Source organism: Myotis lucifugus, unplaced genomic scaffold (genome assembly GCF_000147115.1).
Source record: "Myotis lucifugus unplaced genomic scaffold, Myoluc2.0 scaffold_712, whole genome shotgun sequence".
Classification (NCBI taxonomy): domain Eukaryota; kingdom Metazoa; phylum Chordata; class Mammalia; order Chiroptera; family Vespertilionidae; genus Myotis; species Myotis lucifugus.
In genome coordinates this window covers 10678-30833 of record NW_005871760.1, presented here as the reverse complement: position 1 = coordinate 30833, position 20156 = coordinate 10678, and the positions used below count along the sequence as shown (strand labels likewise).

The 20156-nt window shown below is 52.8% G+C and overlaps 1 protein-coding gene across 1 annotated transcript in view; it reads left to right on the top strand.

Annotated features, from left to right (window-relative positions):
* Positions 1-13956, top strand: part of LOC102433232 (contactin-3-like) — an 80665-nt gene extending 66709 nt beyond the window's left edge. Inside the window, 10 exon segments of the mRNA XM_023746632.1 lie at positions 299-416; positions 1488-1646; positions 1743-1892; positions 3557-3627; positions 4872-5106; positions 6973-7088; positions 7648-7831; positions 11605-11717; positions 12769-12937; positions 13859-13956. Of these exon segments, the coding sequence (XP_023602400.1) occupies positions 299-416; positions 1488-1646; positions 1743-1892; positions 3557-3627; positions 4872-5106; positions 6973-7088; positions 7648-7831; positions 11605-11717; positions 12769-12937; positions 13859-13956 (1413 nt within the window).
* The last annotated feature ends 6200 nt before the right edge of the window (positions 13957-20156 follow it).

Sequence of the window (20156 nt, the reverse complement as noted above, 5' to 3'; positions counted from 1 at the left end):
TGGCTATAAAGAGAAGTGTCACCTGGTGGGAGGAAATAGACTCTGAGACCATAGCCTCTGCCCTCATTTATTTTTGAAACATAAATGCCCGGAGGAAAGCTGGTCTTCAGCCATGGAAATCTGTCTGCAGGCCTGGCGGTTTCCCCTCTGTCTCCTGCGTGGTTTTCACCCTCTTGTTCCTATTTCCATACGTTCTGGGGTGTCGGTCTTCATCTCCCCGACGTGTTCTCTCTGGATACAGGTCTCCTCCTTGTGTTTGCAGAATAAAAGTGTGCTCCTTGCGTGTTTATTCCCACAGAGCTCATCGGGCGATCTAATGATCAGGAACATCCAGCTGAAGCACGGGGGGAAGTACGTCTGCGTGGTGCAGAGTGCGGTGGACAGTGTCTCCTCGGCCGCTGACCTTGTAGTGAGAGGTAAACGCCGATGCCACCGTGTTTCTTATTGAACATCTTCCCTGGGCCTTTCTCCCTGCAGCGAAACCAGGATGAGGGGGCAGAGGAGCGTGCGATTTTAATGTTGATTTGTCCCCTGGTCCCTGAGAATGTGACAGTAAGGATGGGTGCAAATTCAAAGAAGTAAAAATTTCAACTCCACCCTCCGTATAGCTTTAGCACAGCAACTGCTCAGCTGATGTGCTGTGAGCATGTAGTGAAGTCAGTGATCGAGTTTAATATGAAAGGGAATCGTCGTGTGTGCATGTACGCGCGTGTGTGTGCACGTGCGTGTGTGGTGCGTGTAGACGTGTATATGTGTTTTGTGTGTGTATGTGTGTACTTGTGTGTGCATGTGTATGGAAACTCCAGAAGAATCAGTGTCATCCTGATCGCCTAGGGCAGTGGTTTGCAAACTCATTAGTCAACAGAGCCAAATATCAACAGTACAACGATTGAAATCTCTTTTGAGAGCCAAATTTTTTAAACTTAAACTATATAGGTAGGTACACTGTTATTAACTTAATTAGGGTACTCCTAAGGCTTAGGAAGAGCCACACTCAAGAGGCCAAAGAGCCGCATGTGGCTCGAGAGCCGCAGTTTGCTGACCACTGGCCTAGGGGACCTGAGCTGCTCTCCAAGGTGCTGATTTGCTGCTGGGCTGAAATGACCCACATGTCTCCCAGAGCACAGCAGCCCAGATGACCTTCTGGGACGACTGTGATGTGCCCAGTGGTGGCAGGAGTGGGAACCCCGCCCAAAGCAAAAACATTGAGTTTGAAAAAGTGCAGAAATCCTTCTGAACTGGGGCCTCAAAAGCAGGCGTCATGTGCCGCTGTGAGGCATCCCGATTTCGGAATGACTGCCTCACAGTCAGATTTAAGGCCTAACAACAGAAGTGGGGGGGGGGCGGTATTACAGGTAAATAGCCTTTTCTGTAAGTGCCTTTGAAATCAGGATTCTGGCGGTATTTAAGTGCTCACGTGGCATGCTCTTCCCTTGGGAAAAAGAGGGTGACACGTGCGGCCTAGCTCCTCCTGCTTGCCTTCCCAGGTTCCCCCGGGCCACCAGGAAACGTGCAGGTGGAAGAGATTACAGACACAACAGCCCAGGTGTCCTGGACAGAAGGCCCCGACAACCACAGCCCCATCACCTCCTATTCCGTCCAGGCGAGGACCCCTTTCTCCTTGGGCTGGCAGGCCGCCAGGACAGGTAAGGGGTCAGGCCGATGCCGTGGGTACCTGTCCGTGGATTGCCAGTCGGCACCGAGCCGCGCAGACTCTGACCTCTCTGACTTGCTCTTTGTAGTGCCTGAGGTCATTGATGGGAATACACACACTGCCACTGTAGTCGAGTTAAACCCGTGGGTGGAGTACGAATTTCGGGTTGTAGCCAGCAACAGGATCGGAGGTGGAGAACCCAGTTTGCCCTCAGAAAAAGTAAGAACTGAAGAGGCAGGTTAGTGTTCCGTTTCCTGAGTAACGAGCGGGTTGGCAGGTTTCCCCGGGTGCGAGCTTGCATTCCCCTCGGCCTTGGTCTCCCGGCCAGCGGGGGACCGGCCTCAGTGACCCATCGGTGCAATGAGCCCCGGTCTTTAATGGCAGGACTGGCCGTACGGCACTTGTCAGAAAGACTCCCTTGAACGTGCCTCAGATGTACTCTGGCATGTCCAGCGTCCAGGGCATTGTCGGCGTCCACTAATGCATGTTGAGTGGATCTGGTGTTGTCACTTAAGGTGATAATTACTCGCTGACCTCGTCACCCTGTTAGCAGGGAAGTGCTGTTTTCATTTGTAAGGAGCCCCGACAGACTGTGGGATAATGATGACTCGGAGCCGGCGGCCAGGAAACCTCGGTCTGCCGCCGGCCCCCGAATGAGTTCAAACAGTGCACGAGGAGGGACATCCGGCCCCTGAGGCTTCAGCCAGGAGAGAATCATTGCTAGAACGCCCCACCTCAGGAAACGATTCACGTGAACCATACGACTGTTTGACAGTTCTGAAAACATCCTGACGTCACAGCTAAAAATAAAAAAGCGTGCATCCTGTCCCATGATCGAGGCATCTGAGGGGACGCAACGGCTCCCTGTCGGATTCTGTAATATGAAGCGATACTCCGTGAAACGTTGTTTTAAACACAGCCCGTGTGTCCATGTCGGCTCTAAGCCAGGATCCGAGTGATGGCACCCGTTTCCATAACTTGAACGATGCTGCCTCACTCGGGGCAACGCAGATAACACGGGTGCCAGACCTGGATGCTGTGGGCCATGGGGACCACGTCTGCCTGGTGCTCATTCATTTTCTCACCTGGCATGTTAAGGAGCGTCCCCTGTGGCCGAGCACCTCCTGGGTGCGGTGGGTGCCGCTGTGAACGAGACCAGCTGCAGGGACCCTGTATTCTAGCCGCGTCCTGGGTCTTTCTCAGCACCGGCTCGCATAGGAGAGAAAGCTGGTGCCTGTGAGAGGGTCAGTAGCTCATCAAAGGACCTCAAGGCTCCCAAGCGGGGCATTTTTATGTAAAGCCGCTGTTCTATGATCGTCCTGTTATCATTCCTGGTGAAGCACTGGCCTTGTTTGGCAGACCTTCAGACTGAGTCCACTTGTTTTCTTACAGGTTGAAACCTTGATCATTTCATACAAATGTAAATTATGTACCGATTCCCCCCAAAGATATAGGCAGCTTACCCTTGAACAGGGTGGGGGTTAGGGGCACTGATGCTCATACATTTGACAGTCAGACTCTCAGAAACTGAAGTTGCAGCTCAGTGTCCCCTGGGGTTGGTGCCAGGACCCCTGTGAATAAGTACAAGGTGCTCAGCCCCCTGTCCAGCATGTTGAGGGTCAGTGCGTGTGGCCGGCTCTGCCTCTGTGCATTGCGGACTCCAGACCGCAGATCCAAACCCAGGCAGGTGTTCGCTGAGAAAAACACATGCATAAGTGCTGCTCAAGGGCCCACTGCGTACATACACGGAGAGATATGTTGCATATATGCAGACACGTGTGTGCAAAATGTGCCTGTGATCAGATTATGTCAATTATGGAAAACGAGCAAGATCGCGTCTTCTTTCAGGCACACGTTGCCAAAGGCAGGTAGGGTTTCACCTCTGTCTCTCTAACCTCACAGTCCCTGAAGTGCCTCCTTCTGAGGTCAGTGGGGGAGGCGGAAGCCGGTCCGAACTGGTGATAACTTGGGAGGTGAGTGTCTGGGTCGAATCTCCCTTCAGGGCCCTGCTGATCCCATAATCCTCGGGGCCTCAAGTGGGGGGCTCCTGGGGGGCTGGTGCTGGGATCCTGCTGTTCTCACAGTCCTCAGGGCCTGGAGGGGTGCTAGGGGGGTTGTTGGGGTCCTGCTGGCAGCCAGTGCTTTTTAAAAAGATACATTTTTATCAATTTCAGAGAGGAAGGGAGAGGGAGAGAAAGATGGAAATATTGATGAGAGAAAACATCATCTATTGACTGCCTCCTGCACACCCCCTGCTGGGGATGGAGCCCGCAACCCGGGTATGTGCCCTGACAGGAAATCGAACGGTGAGCTCCTGGTTCATAGGTCATTGCTCAACCACTGAGCCACGCCAGCCAGGAGGCTAATGCTTTTAGAGCTCAGGCCGGCTAATCACTGGGCCTAGCATTTTTCATATTTTTAAAAATTACATCGTTGTGACATTTTATAGACAGAACACTAAGGTGTAAAGTCATTAAATAATTTGCCCGAGGTCATCGGGCTGGGAAACCCAGGGGGAGAGTCCGGTCCTGGCTGCTGACCCCCAGCTGCCCATGCGGCGTCCGGAGCAGCTGTGCCCTCGCTGGTGAGGGACCCCCCCTGGGACGCGCCCCTGACGCCGCAGGTGCTGGCTGCCTGGCCCTCCTCTCAGCTGCTGCTGGATGTCACAGTTAGGAACAGTTTCAATGAGCACATTTAAAGCAGAAGCACTAGCATCGTCTCTACGATTTAAAGACGTTGAAAAACGTTAAAAGTCGAGATCGTGATGGGATGGGAGTAGGAGTTTGTGATGTGACCCAAATGCAGCCTTGAGTGGGTACGCGTTTTTATTTCCCGTTTTTCTAGTTTTACGGTTTTGTACTTAATTGTCATGTCCATGTGTGGTTTCTGTTCCTAAAGTCAACATGAGGGATAAGGTGATACTTATTTGGCATAGGAGATGTGTTTATTCCACTCACTATTATTGTTATTACCATCATCATTCTTATTATCATCATCATACGGAACTCAGGCAGAAAACATCATGCTCAAACACATGAACAGCTTTGGAAAATTTCAGAATGAAAGTGCCCACGTGGGTCCCACTGTGCTTCCCCTTAGCTTAGCACCCAGGCAATACTGTGTGGATTCCTCCCTGGTGCGCCCCCTGCAGGCCGGGCTGGCAGCGGCACGCACCCAGCCTTGGTCCCCTAGGTGACCGGAGTTCTCTCTGTCACAGCCGGTCCCCGAGGAGCTGCAGAATGGCGAGGGCTTTGGGTACGTCGTCGCCTTCCGCCCCCTGGGAGTCACCACCTGGATCCAGACCGTGGTCACGTCCCCCGACGCCCCACGATACGTGTTCAGGAACGAGAGCATCGTGCCCTTCGCGCCGTACCAAGTGAAAGTGGGCGTTTACAACAACAAGGGCGAAGGGCCGTTCAGCCCCGTGGCCACCGTGTTCTCGGCAGAGGAAGGTACACGCATGGCGATTGTGCTTCATAGGTCAGGAGCCGCGGAGCGCTGTCTCCTGAGTTCACAGGTGTCCAGTGCTCCCCTCGGCCGGTGTTGCCTCGGTGCAGTGTTCCAGGGAGGAGAGACCTGTGGGTGCGGTTATGATTTCTCATTTACACACGAGGAAAGGGAAGCTTGATGGGAGAAATGAGGAAATGGGCCCAAACCCACGCAGATGCCCTGAGCCAGGATTTTGACCCGGGGCCTCTGCTCTGCACTGTTCTGAGCTCAGGAAACAGATTTCACAGGGTCTCCTCTGAGGCCAGTTCCCCCAGAGGCCCGAGCTGCCCTGCCTGAAAGCATAAAGTCACCCAGGTTTTCTTCCTACCCCACCCCTCTTATCCTCTCCTTTTCTGCTGAGTAGAAAGCAAACATGTATCACAAACATCTTTGCAAAAGAAAGAGCTGTTACATATTCACAGCCAGACCCCATTTGCAAGCCCTGCTGGGGTTTTCAGGACAAGACCTGGTCTGGGGTCCCCGGGAGGGATGGCAGTCAACCGGGGAGCTCTTGGCCTGGAGGTCCCCGGTGGGGGGGGGGGGGGAGGGCAGAAACGCCTTACCCCTCCTGCCTCCCACACTCTCCTTCTCCTGTTCTCATTCTCCTCCACTGAGGACTTGGGTGAAGGCCTCTCTGTTCCTGATGTCAGGAAAGGCTGGTATCTGTCTATGAAAAAGGCGAGGGACTTACTGGAAACATACTGGGATCTCTCACTGAGTCCAAGGAGGAGGTAAACAGAAAGCCTCATGGGCAGGGGGGGCTGGCTTCATCAGAGATGCCCTGGGGCCCGGACGGGCTGCCTCGGGCACCTGGACTGACAGGCCCCGAGTTCTCCTCGTCTTCCCAAACCAACGTTCGCATCCCCAGGAGAAGCATCTCTGAGGCCCAGGCTGGGCCAGGAATCTGTCTCTATTGGTCAGGTCCGTGGTGGGGAGCTGGGTCGGTTAACAAAGAAGTGGATTCTGGGGGAGGAGTCTCCTCTCAGAGCTGTGCCCTAGAGGGGGGTCCCTGGGAACCCAGGATGCCGCCCCCTCCCCGGGGCTGTCTGTTACAGGGGGGACCTGGGACTGTGCATGTGTGTCTACACCTTCCAGAGGGCCCACCCTCCACGTGAGTGTGCGAGTGTGTGAGTGTGCGAGGGCCTAGGCCAGAGAAGGTGCTCGCTGAATGCTTCTGGGATGAATGAACTCTGGAGCCCTTGACCTTGGCAAGTCACAAAAGGATGATCAGCCCGGCCGGCGTGGCTCAGTGGTTGAGCGTTGACCTATGAACCAGGAGGTCACGGTTCAATTCCCAATCAGGGTGCATGCCCAGGTTGTGGGCTCGATCCCCAATAGGGGGAATGCAGGAGGCAGCCGATCCATGATTCTCTCTCATCATGGATGTTTCTATCTCTCTCTCTCCCTCTCCTTCCTCTCTGAAGTCAATAAAAAATTATTTTAAAAAAGAAGAGGAATCAGTAGCATTTGTGGGCACAGGGGCTCCCAGCAGGAGCTGTGGGTGAAGAGAAGGCATGGTGGTGGGTGGAGAGGACAGAGGGGAAGAGGGAGACAAGCTGGGCCAGGAGCGGGGGGCAGGCAGGAGCAGGGAGCCCAGGCCACCGTGGCCCCTGAGCCAGGAGACGCCGTGGCTCTGGTGTCCCCTGTCCCTGAGGAACGGAAGTGGGCCAGTGTCTCTGTTTTCATGACATGGTTCGTGATGTTAAATAATTTTTACTGAATAGCCTATGACTTTTCATATGTATTAACCTGCTCTCTGACAATAAGAACTTGAGTAGATTTTTAAAATTTCCTGCCAACATTGTATTTTGGTTGGTGTTTCCAAGCAGAACCTACAGCGGCTCCAGCTCACGTCTGGGCCCACAGCCTGTCCTCCTCGGAAATTGAGGTGTCCTGGAGCGCCATCCCGTGGAAGCTGAGCAGTGGCCATCTCCTCGGCTACGAGGTACTTGCTCTCTGAAGCGCGGTCTGGAGGGTGCCACACCCCTCGCTCCGTCCCTGTCCGTCTTTTTTACAGTGACGTCCTAGCTACCGTCTGGCTTTCACTGGCATTTCACCAGCACGTGGTCCCATGTGAATATCCAGGGATGTTGAAATGAACCCAACAAGTTGAATGAAAATAACGTTAGTTGGGGTAGAAAAGGGAAAAAATAGCCATCGAAAAGGAACTGGATCCCCTGGGCACGGTTTTTAGAAGGCTTGACCGAGACACGAGGGTGAGATCGGCCTGTCCGGTTCGCGTTCAGGGAACGTCCATGCCGTTAGGATGGTCCTCAGCTCTCGATCTTCCTTTCTTGGTGGCCTTGGCATCTGTAGACAAATAACTCCTTTCCTTTCTCCAGGTACTGTCTCCTCCTTGAGCCTCCATGGCTCAGAGCCCACTGTGTGCAGCACACAGTAGGCACTTTGCCAATACTTGTCTAAACAATGACATACATCAGGGCGCCCACTTTAGTGAGAGCCACTGAGCGTGAAGGGGGCACCTGTCGTGTTTCGGCCCCCAGGTGTGGTACTGGACCAGTGGAGAGGAGGGCTCGCCACGCAGAGTGAAGGTGGTGGCAGGGGAGACCGCGGCCCGGCTCCACGGGCTGAAGAGCCACCTGGTCTACCACGCAGCCGTCCGGGCTTACAACAGCGCGGGTGCCGGGCCCTTCAGCGCCACGGTGAATGCCACCACCAAGAAGACGCGTAGGTATCTTGCGTGTTGGGTGGGGGGGCGGCGGGAGTTTGCATCCGGAATGGCAGCTTCTGTGTGTGGGGGCAGCCAGCCCAGCTCAGCCCCTGCAAACACACAGCTACACGCATTTTCCCGATCCCCCAAACCTCAGGGGAACGGGCACGGCCCCCGTTTGGAAAGCTCAGTGTGAGGTGTTGAGTCAAGTACGTCTGCTTTTCTCTTAAACTGACCAACTTACTCGGCTTGGGATTTCTGATAAGTGTGAGAAAGTTAACATTCATGTCAAGGGATCAGAGGTGATTTCTCTTCCTCTCTCTCCTACGTTGTTTGAAAGATGGCAACGTAGAGTAAAAGGTTACCCTCAGCGGTGGGTCCCGGAGGGACGCTTTAAACCGGACCAGGCGAAAGCATTGCCCTGAGCCGAGTCTGTTAGCTGTGCTCGCGGGGACTCATTCCCAGCACCAGGCTGGAGTTAGACCATGGAGCATGTGGGTTTGCAAGTAAACTGAAAATATCATCGTTAGGTATGTTTGGTATTCCCAACATCTATTGTGAATTGGTAAGATTTAAATATACGTCATTCCATATTCAAAGCACAGTGTCCATCAAAAGTTCCTATGGCAAAAATATATGCAACAGGTTATCCGGCTCTTTCCCTGACTTGGGAACTGATGTGAGTACTTGGCAGGAGACGGTGGTTGTGAAACCCACGAGACACCACCCTGGGACCAGCGAGGGACTCGGTGAACTGACCCGGCCGGAGGAGGGGGCTGGTTATAAATCAGTAGGAATATGGCGGCCGTGCATAGGAGAGAAGTAAATTTTTTAAAAGAAGCAGAAACCACTGTAATATTTTCAATAATAAAGTTAAGTTTATAAAAATAAAACATAGGGTGACTGAAAAAATAAAAATAAGCAAAACCCTTCATGATTGAGCGATGGTACATGAACACCCAGTGTAATGTGGAAATTGCAGGAAACAATAAGGATAGTGATTATGATTTTTTTATTTTTTAAATATATTTTTATTGATTTCAGAGAGGAAGGGAGAGGAAGGGAGGGATAGAAACATCAATGATGAGAGTATCATTGATCAGCTGCCTCCTGCACGCCCCCTACTGAGGATCGAGCCCGAAACCCGGGCATGTGCCCTGACCAGGAATCGAACCGTGACCTCCCAGTTCATAGGTCGACACTTAACCACTGAGCCACGCTGGCCGGGCACGATTATGATTTTAATGGCTGACGCTTCCACTGTTCTGTGAACGTCTCAAGCATCAAATTCCCTAATTCTCAACTTAGAGAGAGGGCGCCAAGGTGTACGCAGCCCCTGACTGTCCCCAGATCACAGAGGAAGGAGTGGGACAGCCACCCATACCCGGTCCTGCCCTCCGTGCCCTTTCCATTGACACGGATATTCGTGTAACATTCAACACCAGGTTACTGGGACTCTACCCTGTGCCCAGGACCCGGGAGGGGTGATCTGAGACAGGCAGCACTGCTGTGCACACGCGCTGTGCAATGATGGAAGTTCTACCAATGGAACAAAATCTCTGGAAATTCCACAATTCATCAGGCACCTGCATGTTGGCCGTGGCTGTTACCATGGACACGTTCCCACATTGAGTGGGAAATATAGAGATAACTGAAATCCCTAGCCCAGCTGGCATGGCTCAGTGGTTGAGGGTCAACCTATGAACTAGGAGGTCACTGTTCGATTCCTGGTCAGGGCACATGCCCGGGTTGCGGGCTTGATCCCCACCAGTATGGGGCGTGCAGGAGGCAGCCGGTCGATGATTCTCATCATCGATGTTTCTATCTCTCTTCCTTCCTCTCTGAAATCAATAAAAAAATAAATATATTTCTACTAGTAAAAATCTCTAATCGTCCTAACATTGTATAAAAAGAACATGGCTAGTTTTTAAATTTCGTGTCAGTCATTTTTCAAACATACCACGATACCCATGAAACAGAATCTCTTAAAGCTGTTTGCGATATTATAGTTCCTTCACTGTCGTCCTAACCTTTGAAGTGGCTTTAGCTGCAAATCCTACTTGCGGGTTTTGGTAAGGCTTTTGTGGTTAACTCCAGGGAGACAATTAGCGGCATGCTTTGGGCGTCAAGAACTAAACCGAGGGCTTTGATGACTCGCTGGCTGGCTGTTCACCCAGCCCTGTGCCCGGCGTGGCCCTGGGAGCCACTCATTACATCTCGATTAGTGGCGGAAATCTACAGAAGCAGGCCCTGGCCTCGCACCCCCTGCACACAGACCAGGTCCCCAAAATGCCCACCAGGCCGGCGGCAGTCCTCGGCTCACTTCCTACCACCCTGGCCTCCTGAAATATTAAAAGGAATCAAATATACTTCCTTTTGGCTGAAAATTGTGATTTTAAAGCACTCACTGGAGTCCTCACCATCTTGCTTAAAAACGTGCGAGCGTTGTGTCGCCATAATCACGGAAGTCGGTGTGCGTGGCTTTGCATCATACAGATCGTGGCTGCTCTCTCTTTATCCGTGTACAATAATACAGGGACTCTCAAGTAATGTGGCTGCCGCTGAACACTGAATTTTTGATCTCCAACTGCTTGTGCTTTTCGAGAGCGTTTCTCTTAAACACTAAGTAGCCTCTCTGATAAGATGAGCTTCTGTCACTTGCAACCCAAAGCCAGCTCTTCGGAGCACCTTCCACCCAGAGGCGCTGAGGAAACCGGCAGGCGGCCCAGAAATCCATCGGCTCCTGAAAAGAAACACAGAGAATCCCATGTCCAGGGATCGCGAGGACGAAGGCGCAGGGCTAATATTCTGCTTTGTCCACCCGGACGGCCAGCAGGGGCCCTGGCGCCCCACATGGATGGGTCAGCCGGCACCCCCAGACCCTCTCGGGAGATCTCAAACTGCATTTTCCCAAAACTGCGCTCTTGATGCTCCGCCCACCCCATGACACGTGTCCCTTCTGCATTCTTCCCAGGGTTTCCGTTGCTCAGGCCGCAAATCTCAGCGTTACCCTCGATTTTTCTCTTTCCCGCGTGCCCGCAAGTGATGGAGAACCCACCGCCCCTGCGCTCGCTGCCGTCCAGTGCAGCCCTCGCACGGGTCCGGGCCAGGCCCCTCTGCGCAGCCTGCTCCCACCCTGGCCTCGCACCCCCTGCACACAGGCCAGGCCCCCAAAATGCCCCCCAGGCCGGCGGCAGTCCTCGGCTCACTTCCTACCACCCGGGCCTCCTCCACTCCCACAGGCTCTGCCCTCTGCCCAGGGAGCCCTGTGTCCTGGTGCCCACATGGCAAGTTCCCGTGCCCTCTTGGCCTTTGCTCCAATGTCGCCGCAGCGCCACCACGGGCGCCCCCGGCTGGGAAGTGTGGCCCTCACCCGTCTGCGGACACGCCCGACACTCCTGTCGCCCTCCTGGCTCTGACCCCGCGCAGCACCCGCCTGTGTTACCGCCGTCTCTCCCCCTGCGTGGCTGGAGTGTGGGCCCCTCGGGCAGAGACCACCCGCTTCCATCGCCACTGTCCCCAGCGCTCTGTCCCCAGGGTCCTCGGAACAGGTGGTGCCTGAGTGTGGTCTTGGTTTGTGGCTGCACTGATGATGACACGTGTGTCCACCTGAGAAACGTGTGTTGACCGGCTCTGTCCGCTTTGCACTTGAGGTTTTCTGGCTCCGCCCGCACGCCGTGCATCCCCCTGGGTAGATGCAGGTCCCCTGCCTCCCTGACGGCCCCTTCTCTGCCCCGGGGGCAGATCCCTCCGAGCTCGGTCCTTGTTAACCCCTCACTCTCACTTCCAGCGCCCAGCCAGCCGCCGGGAAACGTGGTCTGGAACGCCACGGACGCCAAGGTGTTCCTGAGCTGGGAGCAGGTCAGAGCCATGGAGAACGAGTCAGAAGTGACGGGGTACAAGGTGAGTGGCGTGGTGGTCTCGGCTCCCACCGGGGCTTTCCAGGGAGCTGGGCTCAATTTCCTCCGTGAGGGAGGTACGGCTTCTGAATACAGGTAATGACGTCATTCACATGTTAAGCCTTTTATGAAAAAGGCTTGTTCCCAAAATGTCTGATTCCTTAGATACAATGAAAGTGAAATAATTCTGCTCACATGGGGGTTTTGGACGAAACGTTTGTAAATTGTTTATGTGAGTTTGCTGCTTCTGATGCTACCTATGGACGACTTTAAAAACAATGAAAACTGCCTGGCTGGTGTGGCTCAGTGGTTGAGCGTTGACCGATGAACCAGGAGGTCACAGCTTGATTCCTGGTCAGGGCACCTGCGGGGTTTTCTGGCTCAATCCCCAGTAGGGGGCGTGTAGGAGGCAGCTGATCAATGTTCCTCTCTCTCATTGTGTTTCTGTCCCTCTCCCTTCCTCTCTCAAAAATATCAGCAAATCATATTTGAGCCTTAGGTTTGGCTCAGTGGATAGAGCTTTGGCCCATCCATGGTTCAATTCCGATCCAGGGCATGTACGGTGGTTGCAGGTTAGATTCCCAGGCCTTCGTCAGTGCCCAGCCCTGGTCAGGGCATGTGCAGGAGGCAACCAATCGATGTGTCTCTCTCACGTCGATGTCTCTCTCTCTGTGTGTATCTCTCCCCCTCCCTTCCACTCTCTCTAAAAAGCAATGGGAAAATACCCTCAGGTGAGGACCAACAACAACAAACATATTTAAGAAAACACAATGAGAAGCATTGTCTCTGGTCCTCCATGTGTGTCCGAGATCAGGGCAGGGGGCCTGTCCCCACCCGGACACCTTCCCGCTCAGCTCTCCGGGCGACCCTAACCCTCCCAGACGCTGTGGTTGATGGCCCTGCCACGTGCGAACCCCGGGCGACCACCGTGGAGAGAGAGAGCTGAGGATGGGACTTAAGCTGGGCGGGTAGAGATGACAGGCACAAGGCCAGAGCGGTGAGTCCCACAAGAAACGCAAACGTGGGCGACAGGAGTGTGTGTTGGCGCCTTCCAGGTGTTCTACAGGACTAGCGGCCAGGGCGGCCTGCAGGTGCTGAGCACAAACCGAACGTCGGCTGAGCTGCGGCTGCCCGTCCAGGAGGGTTACGTCGTCCACGTCCGGGCCACGACGGCCGGAGGGGACGGGGCCAGCAGCGCGCCTGTCAGGATCCCGAGGAGAACCAGTAAGCGGCCAGGCCACACGCTCTCCCCCACAACACCCTTGGGGACCCCGAGTCCTCAGGGCCCGTCTGTCCACTCCTTCCCCACACTCTGTTCATCGGGTGCTGAGACAGTTTGGGGGGTGAGGGGTGAGCAGGGGGAACTAATTTCTCACGAGTCGTGCAAAATCGGGAAGGGGAAGACAGGAAGACAGAAAAGATGTGGAGAAATATGTAGCAAAACCATCCATTTGGATCCCCCCCCCCCCACTTGCCCAGGGAAGCTTGCTTTAATGAAACCCTCCATTGATCTCAGTTGTGTGTGTCATCGAGTAGAATTGTTTTCAAAATTAAGCTGTTTTCTCAGATTCAGTTAACGTTAAGTGATAGTGTACGAACAAAGCCTAGAATTGTTTAAGAAAACGTAAATACAGCCCGGCCGGTGTTGCTCAGTGGTTGAGCGTGGACCCAAGAACCAGGAGGTCACAGGTTCAATTCCCAGTCAGGGCACATACCCTGGTTGCAGGCTCACTCCCCAGTAGGAGGCGTGCAGGGAGCAGCTATCAGTGATTCTCTCTCATCATTTATGTTTCTCTCTCTCTCTCTCTCTCTCTCTCTCTCTCTCTCTCTCCCTCTCCCTCTCCCTCTCCCTCTCCCTCTCCCTCCCTCTCTCTGATATCCATTTTAAAAATACTTTAAAAAAGAAAGAAGGAGGAAAGGAGGGAGGAAGGGAAGGGAAGGGAAGGGGAGGAAGGGAATGGGAGGGGAGGGGAGGGGAGGGACCAGTGTGTTCATAGATCCCCTTGGCAGCTAACATGTGCCCCACTGTAAACAGAAGGCGCTGATCATGACGTGTGGTCCTTCCTGCTCTGAGAGGAAGAGTGGGGTCTTGCTGTGGCCGGTGATGCAGGAGCCGTAGTAACCAGCTGTCTCTCACCTCGACAGGTTCGGACGCCAGGGGCTCCCCGTCGGCCATCGCCAACGTCCACCCCGTGTCACGCTACCTGCCGGCAGTCCTGTGCGTGGCTCATGCCCTGTGGTGATAACAACTCTTTTTTACTATTTACTGCAAGTTAATTGGTTACAAAAAAAAAGTGCTTTCATGAAATGCAGTGATTATGCATGGTTTCTCCCCACCCCCAACTCTGTATTTTTAACTTTCTACGCAGGTAAAATACAAATATAATTCAAAGACAAGCAGTACATCCTTTTAGGGGAATCTGAAATGCCTTAATACTTGATAAACCAAAGGACTTTATATATATTATGTATTTCAGACTTTTGATACAGAGGGTATCCCCCCAAAATTCAACACACACGTTGAATAACTATCAAGGCGGTGTTTATTAAAATACATTTCATTCTCAAAATGGAGCTATGGGCTGTGGAAGGGGGTACACATTTTTGGGGGGACACCCTAGAGGTGTCTGTAAGCGATGGTTCTACACACTGCCTGTGGGTGAAGACACCCATCCTCCCACGCGGACACACGTCTGTTTGTTGTGTCTTTCATTCATGCAAAGAAGCTCGCTGAGTCCAAAAGTAAGGTTCCCCGCCAGAGCAGCAGTGCTTGGGAGAGTTGGTCAGTGTTATTTCAAAGGGGTCAAAAACGCCTTTAGAAACTGCCCTGTCCTGAAGAGGGCGCCTGGGATTCGAAGGAGGGTTGGAAAACGCTGCCCTGGGGGCCCCAGGGTCCTAGGGAGGGGGTGGGATTCTTCCCACGCCACTTCACCCAAAACTCATCTGTAAACCGTGGGGACGGTCACACCCCCCTTACCTGCCTCGGCCCCGGGAAGGACTTGGAACAGAGAAGGAAGGAGGCGTGAGCAGGGCTGCCTGCGCTGTGCAGACCACGGTGCGAGTGTGTTCACAGCAGATGCGGGGACCGCGGCGTTTTCACAGCCCGCAGCCCATTCCAGAGCGGGCTTTTGTTTCATTCAAAGACGCTGTGAAATTGGAAGGGTCACACTTTCTCCTTCTCAAAAATTAAAAAAAATAATAATAAGCATGACTTGTGTCCTTCACGCCTAGGAACAAGTTGCAGCTTTTATTAAAACCCCGTGGGCACGAGAAGGAAGGACCTGAATCTCAACCCAGACATTAAACAAAATCCACACGGCTTTTCATTTCCAATGTCGGGTTCCATTAAGAGGCCCTCTCTTTTTGGGGGTGACAGAGATGGGCTTTTTTTTCTTAAATGAAATCCAACGGTCTATCTGGGAGAGTCGGGCAGGCTTTTTCGTTCCTGCGGTAAATTTGTAATAGAGCCGGGCGAGGCTGCTGACTGTGATGTGTGCGGTTTTCAAAGGCTTTTCAAGGACGCGGCTTCAGAGCAATATGCAGAGAATAACGTGAAATCCGCAGATTGAGTGTCAGACGAGGCAAAAACAATTTTTTACCTCTCTCTCTTTTTTTTTTTTTACCAATTTCACATTTTTGCAGAAACTTGTTCTTCTCTGCAGCATTCTCAGAATTTGAAGCCAACAGTTTCATGTACCAGAAAGCATAAAGCCTTGCTTTTACGTTTAGAAATTTCATTTAAGATAAAGTCGTCCTACGCAGAGGAGAAGAATATGTATAACTCTCTCCGCAAGGTCTGTATATACTGTAAATACCGAGGAAAAATCTAACCATTGCTCCTTCAGTCAAAAACAGAGGCCGCGCCCTCTCCAGTACCGGTATGTGCAGCCCCACGTAATGGAGCGGTACCTCTTTATGACATAGTGATTCCTATGCTTCCATCTTCAACACCATTGCTCTGTGTCCTATGGCGTTTCTAGCAAGATATCTCCATGAGATTTGTACATTGTTTCATATTGAAAAGTATAAAAAGTATCTTTACATTTCTGTGCGTGTATCCTATGGTTATCTGTATGTATTCTTTTCTATCATTCTAATAAAATTTATAACAATCAGATTGCCTGTCCGTGATGAATTAGGGGATGGTCCAAAGGAACATTGCAAGGGCCCCGGAATGATTCTATTTTTCCCGCCTCTGTGTTGTAACAGGATATTTTCAGAAGTAGGTGTGCACCCTGTCGACTGAGTACACCCAGCCTGTAAGACGCGATGCCTTCTCTAGTCGAGGCATAGCAGGTGCGGGAAGGGAGGGCAGAGAGGGGAGGCAGAAAATTCACTTTGTAGAATGATGGTATCGAGTCTGTTCTGACTTTATTTGGTTGATGGCAGCTACTTGTATATTTTTGACAAGTATTTTTTTTTTTACAGATTGGCATCAATTTGCCGGGCCCTGCATAGACTTTCTCTTTGGTGTTGGGGTTAGAGAGCCTGGCTTTTAAGCATCCCTTGTGATAGAAAAGGTTCTAAATATTTGAAAAAAATACACCAGAAAAAAAGATTAGTTTCTGACTAGTACCGGTACGGAGAAGATGATATGCCAGCTCTCGGTAGAACTAAACGCTCCTACCAGACTTTCCTTGGCTATTTATAACTTTTATAAGACAATAAATGGCTCTTACAGAAAGACCACACAACACAATGTAAGCCTTCCTTCACTGGCCTTGGCCTTCATCGACCAGCTCCTTCTCTTCCTGCCTCGTGAGCAGCCCTCATCCTGACTTCACAGGAACTGGTTTTTACCCCCAAATATGCATCCTCAGACGCCTCAGTCTCGCCCCTCTATTTAAATCTGATGTATCTCCTAAGTTTCTCTTAACCTACAGCTCTCCCTCCATCCTTTATTTTTAACTCGCCGTTTATCAGCACAATACAGCTCATCACTCTTGGTGGTGCCGGCTTTGCCTGTAAATAAATTCGGCGGCCGCCCGTGGGTAGCTCCTGTCTGTCCAAAGACTCATGAATCACCCTTTAAACCCCAACAAGTGACTCTGACTTCCAGCCCGCACCTCCCCCCCCCCACCGTGGAAATGCCTCCCTCTGTATGTATGTTCATGCCCCGTGGGGCACAGAAATTGCTTGGAAATAAAATTACAGTTTATTTAAGAAATAAAGTCGATCGACTAGGCACAGGGGCTGCAAGGTGTCTCCCAGGGGCAGCGCAGGAGCCCCAAGGTTAGTGAGGAACAAAGGGGTGCTTGTTACCGCCTCCCAGGGTGTTGCCAGGGGTAGAACCTCTGGCTGAGCGGCCATCCCCCTGGGGTCGCGTGGCGAGGGCAACACATCGCCAATTCATGGGCATCCAGGAAAGCCTGGGTTCTGCTTTCGTGGGTCGGGGGCAGGGCCAGGACGTGCCCTCTGAACGCCTCCCGGGTGGGGTCCACCCTGCCTGCCATGGAGCGCCTCTGGAACGCGAGGGCCTCCCTCTCACTGGCCCTCGGGGTGTGCATGCAGCTTGCTGTGGAGGCCTCCAGGGTAGTCCCGGGCCAGCGTAGGGGCATGGAGTGCGCGTGCCAGGGTAGCGGCACCCAAGACTGCGGGGCGCCTATAGGTGGGAGCACAGGTCCTCGGATGCCAGTATGAGATGGAGACATGAGAAGCCGCAGGCACAGACAGGAGAGACTATGGTAGACCGAGTAGCCATTGCCTCTACAGGAGCCAGCAGACAAAGTAGTTCTTCAGAGCGGCCGCACACTGCTGGTCAGTGGCACCGGAAACACACGCTCACACAAAAGAGGCCTCGTGCCCAATAGTGACCCTCGTGCGACATTAACGCAAACAGGTTCCCTGAGGGTGCGCCTGTGCAGTGCGTGTATTGCCACTACTGAGTCACTGCCCTCGCCCCTGCGTAGGGCAAAGAGGCCTTTCACCTGGTGATACTGCCGTGTCCTCGCCTGCACGCATGCGTATGGCGAATTGGCCTTGATCGTGGGTGTGCTCTGATTAGGGTTCCCACAGTGCCCCGGCGGAACCCCGAGGGAACTGCGTGTGTTGAGTGCAGAGAAACGGGCCCGGGGCCTCGGGAGAAGTCGGACCTGGACGTTACCAGCCCTCCCTCCCCACTCCACCTGCTGCCTCTCCACCGTCTGCAGCCACCGTTCTCTGAAGGGAGTTCATCTTGGCCATCAGGACCCGCCTCGGGGGAGCACAGATGTCTCTTCCGTTGCTTTCCCTGTAAAGGGAATGACCAGTCCTTACAGCTGTGCCCAAGGTAGAAGGCGAAACACGTAAGGCGAGCTGGCTGTCCGGGCTTATTTAATCGCCCTCCGTCTCCTAATTAAGCGTGGACTGTGGGATGCAGGAGCACCAGGCGCAGGCATTACCGAGCAGGTGTTCGAACGGCGCCGGTAAGCACTTCTGTGACGGTCTAATCGGTGTCCTAATCCATCCTGCAGAGCAGTCATCATTTCTTCTTCATTAGCTGCAGATGCATTGTGTAACGCAGCTTATAAAGGTGTTCCTACCAGCTTTCACGAAGTGTGAGCACCCCCAAGGAGGAAATGCCTCGAATGTGTCTTTCAAACACGCCAGTAAGGTGGTTTTTTATAAAAGACAGCTTGTGATCAAGCCTTCACACTCATTTGTATAGGATAGAGTCGACTTGTAAATATTTATATTTGCGCAAATTCTTTACTTGGAGTTGCAGGACAGTAAGTCCGTAGTTAGAAGGATGAGTCATAATTAGTGTCATTTCTGTGTCAGGAAGCTACTTAGAAATTAAAATGAGTGGCCCATTCTCCCCACCAGCCCCACCACCGTGTTGGGTAAAAACTCCGCCCTAATTACCTCCCCACAAGCACATGTAGGCCTCTTCGTGTATTCTGTCCAGCTTAATGGAGATGCAATTGACATGTGACACGGTGCAAAGGTTTAGATGTAACCTTAAGGTGTAAGGTTAACAGGTAACGACGGGATGATCTGGTCAGTGAATCCATTGCGTACAGATCCCACAATAAGCTGAGCTAACACCTTCACATAATTCCCATGTTTGGGGGAGTGATAACATTTAATCTGGAAATGATGCACTTGTTATAGTACAGTGATACTATAATCACACGTTTAGCCTTAAATATCTTTGAGTGGTGCCCGGTCAGTGTGGCTCAGTGGTTGAGTGGTGACCTATGAACCAGGAGGTCAGGGTTCAATCCCTGGTCAGGGCACATGCCTGGGTTGTGGGCTGGATCCCCTGTAAGGGGTATGTAGGAGGCAACCAATCAATGATTCTCATCATTCTCTCTCTCTCTCTCTCTCTCTCTCTCTCTCTCTCTCTCTCTCTCTCCCTCTCTCTGAAATCAATGAAAACGTGTGGGTTGTTTTAAAATTACATAGGAATATCAACTGGGCTTCGTGACGTCAGAAACTTGGAGACCGGGTCCAGTCTCGGTACTCAGGGCTCAGAAAATAGTAAAGCAATTTAGTAGGTGAGGCCCGGAAACGTATCATGAAACCGGGATGGCGCTCTGGGTCCTACGCTTGTTGAAAGTAGGCTGGGGAAGGACAGAGCTGGTATTTGGTCTTGAGGCTCATCGTCCCAGGAGGCTTAGCAAAAGGGGGCACAGGGTTCGGGCCTGAGCGGGAACAGCCGCTCGCTTTGACGGGAGTTGAAGCCTGAAGAGGCCCCTGTGTGTTCTGTGTGGGGCTGGAGCCTGAATGATGTCAAACAGTGTGACACCCGAGTCGCAGGCCCGCGAACCTCCGCACACCGATGCTGCGGAGCACGTCTCGTAACAGAAGAGCCACGTTGCCGGTGAACTAAGGGAGGCTGTGTGGGGGGGCAGTAGGAAAACATCACAGAACAGTGAGTGTGGCCCTTGGAGAATGAGCTCCCGTCGTAAACACACGGGGATGAAATTTTCACTAGTCAGACACGCCAAACTGGGCTCTCACCCGCTCTGCTTTGCAAAATGAAAGGAGTGTGAAGTGTGGGGGCACCTTTAACGGGGGCATGGTGGCGTGGACACAGCAGGCCCGGACAGGAGAGGCACCTCCTGTCGCTCGTACAGCGTCATTGGTTTTGAGTTGTCGAGTTGGTCCTCCCATGTGTGACCGTGTGTGATTAGTTGCGTGTGTGTTTTTTCAATACATTTTTATTGATTTCAGAGAGGAAGAAGAGGGAGAGAGAGAGATGGAAACATCAATGATGAGAGAGAATCATTGTTAGCTGCTGCCTCCTGCACGCCTCCTGCTGGGGATGGAGCCCACAACCCGGGCATGTGCCCGGAGTGGGAATCGAACCGCGACCTCCTGGTTCATAGGTCGACGCTCCAACAGGAGCCACACCGGCCGGGCAGTTGAGTGTTTCCCTTGGAGCTGATCTGCGATGGTGTTGACTCGGCGGAGCGAGCTGACTGATTTATCAGCTCCCAGCTCCGTGCGGGAAGCTGCT